The sequence below is a fragment of the Alexandromys fortis genome, unplaced genomic scaffold (genome assembly GCF_014885135.2).
Source record: "Alexandromys fortis isolate MF-2015 unplaced genomic scaffold, M_Fortis_MF-2015_v1.1 scaffold_152, whole genome shotgun sequence".
NCBI lineage: Eukaryota > Metazoa > Chordata > Mammalia > Rodentia > Cricetidae > Alexandromys > Alexandromys fortis.
The window spans coordinates 931692-940979 of record NW_026068045.1 but is presented as its reverse complement, the minus strand read 5'-3'; the positions used below and the strand labels follow the sequence as shown (position 1 = coordinate 940979).

The following is a 9288-nucleotide window of genomic DNA, read 5'->3' as shown; positions in this document are numbered from 1 at the left end:
GGCAGGGTTTCTCTGTGGCTTTGGAGCCTGTCCTGGAACTAGCTCTTGTAGACCAGGCTGGTCTTGAACTCACAGAGATCTGCCTGCCTCTGCCTCCCGAGTGCTGGGATGTGTGCCACCACCGCCGGGTTTCCAATAAGCTCCATTTCTTAAAGGTCTCAGCACTAGTAGTGCCACAGGCTGGTGAACACATGGTTCAGCAGAAGATACTTAACCCAAATCATAACATTTTAAAAACAGAAGCTTATGGTGGGAGGTGGTAGGAGATTTAAGAAAGTAGGAGAGGAATGCTCTCTAATCCTAGAACTAAGAGATACAGACGTGGGTATTGAGGAACAGGGAAGTCTGGTGTAGTTTCTGAGTAGCAATTATTGTCGCATAAAGGAGTACAGGAGAAGAGTGAAAAACTTGTCAAGGCAGTTTCTTTTTGCAAAACAGGCACCCTATAGCTCTCCTAGCTAGCCAGATACAATGCCAAGATGGCCTCTGATTTTTATCCTTATCTTTGGTGGTGACTTATATCGTATCTCATTGGTAAACGCTCAATTTCACACTCTGACACGATTAGCTAATCATCGAGAAGAGAAAGGGGGATTCAGGGCCTATGGGCCCTTGTGGGACTAACTACCATTGATAGGAAAAAATAAAAATTTTCACAGTGGGTATTTTCCTTTTCCTCCTTTTTTCTTCATTCTCTTCTCCCTTCCTTTCCTGTCCTATCAAATTGGAGTTCAGATTCTCTTGCCTCAACCTCTCCAGTGCTGTACACCACCACACCCAGCTTTGCTTTGGGTTTTTTGTTTGTTTCTTTGTTATTTGTTTTTATTGATATAGATATAGATATATGTATATATATTGAGCTATATATTTTCTTCACTTGTTTTGGGTTTTTATGTTCTACTTTTTTGTGTGATAAATATGAATCATGTTTTCCACTTAGCTCATTATAAGATGCATGTTCTTAGGAGCCTTCCAGGCATAAGACAGTACAGACCACTCGAGTGTACTGGTGCACTGAAGAGGAGGCGGGGTAGTTAGGGCTTCATGATATTACGACCCTATCTCAAACACAAGCAGTTGCTAGGCACAGGGACCAGACTTGCCTTTGTCTCCACCTTGTCTTCCTCTAGACTCTGCATTCATGTCTGAGGGAGCCATCACATTCATAAAGTACACGTTGCTTATAAAATTTTTGTAGTATCTTATTTTTATTTATTTTTCAGACAAGGTCTCACTATGTAGTTCTGGCTGTCCTGGGATTTACTACATAGATCAGAGTGGTCTTTAACTCACAGAGATTTGGCTACCTTTTCCTCCTGAGTATTGGGATTAAAGGTGTATGTCCCCATTCCCAGCAACAAGTAGCTCATGGTGCATGTTTGTACCTCTTCTGACTGTAGGATCACACCATATAGGCAGTCAATGAAACTGTCCAGGGGGTGGGAGGGATAGAAAGCCCTGATTCATGAGATGATGAGGCTCCTGACCTAATAGCGCTGGAAGGCCTGGCCAAGGGTACTGGAGAGTTGAGGTGTAAGTTATCTTGAGAAGTAGCTAAGGGATCAGGGCACAGTAGGAGAGAATGTGCATTCCTTGTCTCCCTTCCCCCCAAAATGTCCCTCTGCCTAGATGGTGCAGATGAGGGAGCTTCCGGGACTGTTGGTGAACCAGAGGGTAAGTCCTTGGGTCTCTGCTGGTTCATCTGAGGGCCTTTGTTGTGGGAATCTCTCCTGCTTTTTCCATACAGTTTGCTTTATTTTGTCTCCATTATGCCTTCAGTCAGTTCTGTGTTTTCTGTTTTGGTTATAGGATTATTACAGTGGTGGCTACTATCCTGCACCGGACCCGGCTCTGGTCCCTCCCCAAGAAATTGCCCCAGATGCCTCCTTCATTGATGATGAAGCAGTGAGTTAACAAAATGTATTAGTTACTTTTCTGTTGCTATGAGAAAAATACCATGACCAAAAGCAACCTATAGAAGGATTTTTTGGGCTTACAGTTCCAAAGGGGTAGGAGACCGTCCTGGTGGAGGGCATGGATTCGAGAGCAGACATGGCATTGGGACAGACAGGAAGTTGAGAGCTCACATCTCCACTCACACACAGGAAGCAGAGAACAGAGAAAGCTATTGGAAGTGGGGGCTGTAAACCCTTTCAGTTCACCACCAGTTGTTCCAGCGAGACTGGAGTATCTCCCCAGTGAGCACCACCAGTTAGGGACCATGGGAGACACAGCCAGAATGACTTTCTATTTTCTGTGCTGGGGATCAAACCCAAGACCTTGTGTATGCTAGACTATGGTGGACTACTGAGCCCACATTAAACGTAAGATTTATTTTATCTTTAGTTATGTATATGTCTGTGTGTCAACGTCAAGATATATGCACATAAGTGCAGGTAGCTACATAGACAGAGGAGCCAGTGCCCTCAGGAGCTAAAGTGTAGGCACTTGTGAGCTGCTGTGGGTGCTGGGAACTAAATTCAGGTCTTATGCAAGAGCAGTACTCACTCTTAACAGAAACGTCTCTCCAGCCCCACAAATGACCATTTTTGACACCAGGTTTCAAATCTGAAGCTAAAGGAAAACTTTCTTTATCTAGTTTTGTTTGTTTTTTGAGACGGTTTTACTATGTAGCCAGGCTGGTTTTGAATTTTCAGGCCTTGTTCTCAGTCTTCTGACTGCTGGGATTATAGGGAATTTATTGTTATTAATTAATTCTTGTTTGTTTTAAGACAGGGTTGTTTCTTTGTGTAGCCTTGACTGTTCTAGATCTAGTTCTGGAACTGGAGAGATGGCTCAGCGATTAAGAGCACTGACTGTTCTTCCAGAGGTCCTAATTTGAATTCCCATGTGAGTCACATGGTAGCTCACAACCAACCATCTCTAGTGGGATCTGATGCCCTCTACTGGCATAAAGTTGTACATGCAGATAGAACACTCATGCATAAAATAAATAAATAGAAAGAAAGGAAGGAAGGAAGGAAGAAAGAAAGAAAGAAAGAAAGAAAGAAAGAAAGAAAGAAAGAAAGAAAGAAAAGAACAAAACAGAACTAGCTCTGTAGACCAGGCTGGGCTCAAACTCTCACAGAGATCTACCTGCCTCTGCCTTCCAAGTGCTGGGGTTACACCATCACAGCCTGGCCTACCCCCAATTCTTAATTTAAAAATTGTAGTCCTATCCTTTGGTAGGCTGAGGCAGGAGAATTTGAGTTTGAGGCCATCATGGTTGTGTCCAGAAACGAAAAGGAAGAAGACTCTGATAGACCTTCCAGGCAGTGTTGCTATCTAGTTTGTATTTCTGGATCTCCACAAATACTCTTGGCCACCATGGCTCAGACTCTAAGAGACCTCTTGAGAAGCAGCCCATGTCACCTGGCACCATGGAAGTTTGGTAGATGGTGGGGTGGACAAGGGAGCCCAGCGCTGCTCTAGAGCAGTGGTTCTTATTCTCCACCCTCCTAACGCTGCCACTTTAATGTAATACAGTTCCTCGTGTGGGGATCCTCAACAGAAAATTATTTTGTTGCTACTTCATAAGTGTATTTTGCTATGGTTATGAATTGTGATGTAAATGTCTGATAGGCAGGATATGTGATACATGACTCCAAAGGGGTCTGGACCCTACGAGTTGAGAGCTGCTGCTCTAGAGCTGAGTCCTCAGCAGTGTCTCCTGCTCTCCTTACCCACATTTCCAGATCCTGCAGTTCTGCTTTTAATTAATTAATTGATTGATTGAGTCACTTACTCATTTATTTGTTGGTTCATTTATTTATTCATTCATTCATTCATTCATTCATTCAATTAATTAATTTCAGTTTAAGCGGCTGCAGGGCAAGAGGAACCGAGGGAGGGAAGAAATCAACTTTGTGGAGATCAAAGGTGATGACCAACTCAGTGGGGCACAGCAGTGGATGACCAAGTCATTGACAGAAGAGAAAACCATGAAGTCCTTCAGCAAAGTAAGTGTGAAAGACTATTTGGTGGCCTACGTGGAAGGTCATAAGGTCTTCTACAGGTCTGTCTGACCTATTGTTACTTGACACACCCTTAGCAGGTATTGTTGCCCAAGTTAGTGGAGTATACTCCAGATTTCATGGGAACTTTATAGAATTCAGCTGCTGGGACGGTGTGTGATTCTTCCCACTGGTTGGAATCTACAGCTGCTTACCTGTACCTCACCAGTCTCCATCTCTTAATCTGGCAGCTGACTCAGCCTATCTTTGGGGAGTGGGTGCAGCAGATCTCCAGAGGTTCTAGGCCTTGGCTCCCGGGCATGTTGCTCATCTCTTGCCACTGTCTTCGTAGTTACTGCAGCCAGCTGCTATCTCTGAATGCTCCTTCCTGTTCCCCACCACCGGCTTTCCTGTGCTCATTTTCTCCAGTCACGTGTGAGCACTTACGCTGGCCCTGGGTGGGGGTGGCTGAACACGAGCTCTGTGCCAGCAACACCAAGGTCAAGGATTTCATCCCCCCCCCCCCCCAATTTCTCTTTGTTCTATGGTCACAGATGGCCATCCAGGCCCGTCATTTGTTTTAACTGTTGGCGGTCATACAGGGTAGAGCAAAGGATTGTGGTTAGAGCAGCCGAGATCTATCACTGTTTACTGGAAAAACCACTTAGGAGAAAGGGCTCTGCTAACTTGGGCTTGAGAGGAGTGTCACACAAGTAGCTGCTGGTGCGAGTGTTCACGGGAATGGATTGAGTCTTTTATGTATGTCATCTTTAATTGTAGCATTTAGTAGTAACAAGCAATTAGAATCTGCTCTTTTCCCAATTCCAGGTTTTTGTCCCATTTCATTTTGTTGAGCTTGCTTTTTGAAAGAGAAGATACAGTCCCTTATCCCCAAGAAGTTGACAGCACAGTTGGGAAGAGATTTAAGGACGCTTGAGTGTAAATGATTACAGTGCAAATTGATTACATAAGTGCTGAGGAGACTCTGGGGAGGAGTTCCTGAGAGTTGGGTGGGGCTGGCGAGGAAGCTTCTAGCTTGAGACAGCTCTGGCAGAAGACAGAAAAACCACACAGTGAAAGCTCAGAGCAGTATAGATTTTGACAGTAAATCGTTTGCATCAAAGTGTGGTTGGGAGTGAGCTGTAGTTACTGCTGGAGGCTGGAAGATGGATGGAGGAAGAGTGAGACTGTGAACTTGGTCATCTCAGGGAAGTGGTTGACATGCCCTAGGACAAGGTAGCCTTTCAGCCGAAGGGAGGGCTTAGTAAGTGGTCAGTAGGAGCCAGACTGGAGAGAAGGGGACAGAAATGAAGAGGGTTTAAGGGGCAGATGGATGGAGGGATAGTAAGCAGGTCTGGAGGAGGTTGGCAGATCACATACCCATGGCATGACAGCTGTCCTGGACAGCCCAGTGTCCACTGGCAGAGCCTAGACCCTGGGCTAGAGGGAGAGTTGGGTTATCAGACAGAGTAACCCCGTCTTCACCTCAGAGTTTACCATTCATTTGGGGAATTCACAGGCTATTTCTAGCAAGTATTCTCAGCTTAGATTTGTTTTTCATAATGGCACTAATAGAATGTCTGTTTTGCAAGTATATAGGCACAGAAGCAACTCCACGTTGACTTTTCTCTCCAAAGATTTGGGCTCTATGTTTAGCGGCTCAACTCTCCAGCCTTACACTGTCCAGGCACATGAGACATTCATGCCTTTCTGTCTGTGGATTAAGGACTATGTTTTTGGGTTTTGTTTTTGTTTTCCCTTGTAGAAGAAAGGTGAACAGCCAACTGGCCAGCAGCGGAGGAAACACCAGATCACATATCTGATTCATCAGGTGAGGATGCTCAGGGCTCCACTTACAGGATCCATTTAAACCTGGGGATGAGTAGTAGAGCCCAGGGCCAGGCTCCCTTTTGGCAGACGGCCTTTCTTGTTCTCCTTGTGTCCACTGGGGGGAGGCTGTGTTCTTAGTTTCATTCCATCTGCCTCTGGTACAGGAGATTTGAGAAACCTTGTTATGTATGAGGGAAGTGACATGGTCTATTATAGGATTCTTTTGACTTTGCTGAGACAAGAGTTTCAAGCATCCCAGGATATAGCCCAGGATGGCTTTGAACTTTTGATTCTCTTGGGTCTACCTCCTGAGTGCCAAGATTTACAGGCATGTGCCTCTCCCTGATTTGTAAAGACAAGAGCCCAGTGTGCTTCCTGCAAGGACTCTACCAACCGAGCTTCATCCCAGTTAATTAAAATTGTTTAATACATTTAGTGTGTATGTGTGAGCGTGTGTGTGTTTGAGCACTTACATGTGTGCCACAATGTAAGTCATAGGAGGTCAAGACAAATTTTACTGGTTTTCTCTGTCTACCACACAGGTCCCAGGGATTGAACTCAGCCATCAGGCTTGGTGGCAGGCACCTCTACCCACTGAGCCATCTTGTCAGTACCCCCAACCTCCCAGCAGGCTTTTCCAGTGATAACTTTACCTGTTTTATTTTAAATAAATAAAAGGCTGGGTCTAGGATGTACAGTGGTACAGTGTGTGTGATTCCTAGTCGTTCTGTCAGTAAGTCAGGCTGCTCATTGTGACCCCTCTTTTTGTATTCCCAGGCTAAGGAGCGGGAGCTGGAGCTGAAGAACACCTGGTCAGAAAATAGGCTCAGTCGCCGACAGACCCAGGCCAAATACGGATTCTAGGGCTCAGGAACTGACAGCTCAGGATCTCCTGTCGGCGTTGTTGGCCCAGCCCCCAGCTTCACCTCCAGGACCCCAGCTGCTCTAAGTCCAGGACCTCTACCTTGAGGACCCAGCCCTCGCCTCTGGGAGAAGAAACATATTTGATAGATTTTTCCTAACAAGTTAGAAGTCCAGCTCCTTTCTGTGCTGGGCTGAAGAGACTCAAGCATTTCCCCAAAGGCCCAGAATTCTCCCTGTCAGTGTGATGAGATGTTGAACTGTCCCACAATTTTTTTTTTTTTTAAACCAGGGATGTCTGTTGAAATAAAACACTGAGTGTGACAGGTGCGCCTGTGCTGGGTCTTGGTCTCCGTGTGGAGCTGGGGCAGCTGCCCCAACCAGGCGCCCTGAGCGGCCTCATCGTCGCTTTGCTTTGTTACCCTCGGCCCTGTGGCCATGGCCATCCCAGTTGTTGGCAGTTTTACCCGGGGTAGGATGATTATCAGGTGTGGGATTCCCCAGCCGGACTATCAGGGGTTTCTATGGCATGGAAGCCTCGTTAAGATGGGCGTGGTGCTGCACGTCTGTAACCTCAGCATTCAGGAAGCTGAGGTAGAAGGATTATGAGTTCAAGACCAGCCTGAGCTGCAGTATCAAGACCCTACAAAGAACAAGGGGCGGTGATGGCTATAAAGTGACACCTGGTAGTGTGGCGTGAAGCAGCCTCTGCTCCCGGAGTGAATCAAGCTCACACTGAGCTCTGTGGCGTGTTCACACTCTACCACCAGTACAGATTGTGAGCTGGTTTGGAGGCTGGGTGTAGACGTTGGGGCCAGATCTATCTTCATGGAGACTTCAGAATCTGTTTTGGGGATGGGAAATGAAAGGAAATATAGACTTAGAACTGAGGGCGCCATGTGCACACTAGGAACAGTAAGTACACTGCAGTATCTTCCTTTCAGGTCAGGGTTCAAGTCGGGATGATCACAAAGACGGCACATAAACCATGAGTCAGCTGTCAGGGATCCGAGAGTTACCTGGTCTGCAGGAGTGGACAGGAGCACTAAAGAAACTCCAGAGCCTGTGGGTGCCAGGCAGAGGAGCTGGGCGACACACTGTGGGGTTAGCAGTGTTTAGCTGTCCTGGGTAGGCAAGGCTGTGGCTTAAATAGGGTGTGGTGAGGACTCGGGCCCAGCAGATGAGACAGCTCACTTTCTGGTTCTGTGCTGAGGTAAGTCCAGAGGTCTGTTTCTCATTAAGTACATTGTAGGGTTTCATCACTTACAGGAAAACTACCCGCTTATCTGAAATCTGACCTACTTCGGGTTGGAGCCAGACAGGGCTCCCGAGTCCCACGGGGACTGTAGTTCAAATCTACACATCCAGCCAGTCTCAGTAGGGGGCATCAGTTCCAGTGATACTCCGCTGTCCACTGAGGCTCTGACCCAGGGTTGGGTGAGCCAGGTGTTCTCTGGGTGCAGCCTAGAGCAGCCCTTGCCACCTGCAGTCCCAGCCTGCATTCATCTGCTTGTCTTCAGAGTCCGCACTGAAGTGATGGAGAAGGAAGTGCCTCTGCTGTGGGAGGCAGGAGACAGATGGGCCTTTCACCTTCAGTTCTCATGGAGACTGCAGCTACCTTTTACAAGAAAATTGTGTTTTGAGATGGTCACTACAACAATTGGGTTGGTCTTGAACTCACCATATAGCTGAGGCTAACCAAGTCTTAATCTTGTCTCCCAAATGCTGGGGTTACAGGTATCCTCCACTATGCCCCACTCCAGAAAAAAAAAAATTTAAGGCAGGATTTTTCTTTTTAGTTCTGGCTGTCTTGGAACTCTGTACACCAGGCTGGCTTCAAACTTGGAGATCCACTTGCCTCTGCCTCCCAAGTTCTGGGATTTAAAGGTGTGCGCCACCACCACCCAGTTTTAGAAAAAAAAAAAAAAAAAGTCAGGCTGGAGAGATGGCTGAGAGGTTGAGAGCACTGGCTGCCCTTCCAGAAGGCTTGGGTTTTATTCTCAGCACCCACAGACTTATACACCAGCAAAGTAAATTAAAATATAAAAATTATTTTTGCAACTGTGTGTACGTGCTCCACATGTGTCGGTGGTACCCATGGAGGTCAGAATAGGGCATCAGGATCCCCTGGAACTGGAGTTAGGGATGGTTGGGATCTACCATCAGCACCTTGGAGGCAGAAGCAGGGTTTTGGGTTCAAGGCCAGCCTGGGTTTCAGAGTGAGACCATATCTCAAAACAACACCATCCCTGTGTACAGTCACCTTGACCAGGACAAACAAGATGAGGTATTTGAGGATTAAACTCAAACTACAGAAAGACGGGGATCTTGTTATGAGGGGTGTGAGCCCCCAGGACAGCACTCTGTGGTTGGCTAACAGCCGGAAAGTGACTGGATTTTGGTTTTAGCTGCTTTCAGGGAAGGACTATGGAGGTAGTTAAGGATGGCCAGTCTACAGTCCCCTTTGGGTGCATCTGTGGATTGGATCTCCCTGTCCTGAGACATCCACAGGTGACATTGCTGAAATTGTCTATTCACTGAAGGAGCAGGGAAATGTCAGTCATGAGGATCAGTCACTATGACCAAAGGCTGGGTCTGCAGTGAGAGGAACTGTGTCTGGATCTTTCCATTTGGGAGCTGACTT

At 46.7% G+C, this 9288-nt stretch overlaps 1 protein-coding gene across 1 annotated transcript in view; it reads left to right on the top strand.

Moving 5' to 3' along the window:
* Prcc (proline rich mitotic checkpoint control factor) overlaps positions 1-6974 on the top strand; it is a 27088-nt gene extending 20114 nt beyond the window's left edge. The window contains exons 4-7 of the mRNA XM_050166447.1: positions 1810-1905; positions 3816-3959; positions 5719-5784; positions 6561-6974. Coding sequence (XP_050022404.1) covers positions 1810-1905; positions 3816-3959; positions 5719-5784; positions 6561-6647 — 393 coding nt within the window. The 3' untranslated portion in view covers positions 6648-6974. The remainder of the gene's footprint in view (positions 1-1809; positions 1906-3815; positions 3960-5718; positions 5785-6560) is intronic.
* The last annotated feature ends 2314 nt before the right edge of the window (positions 6975-9288 follow it).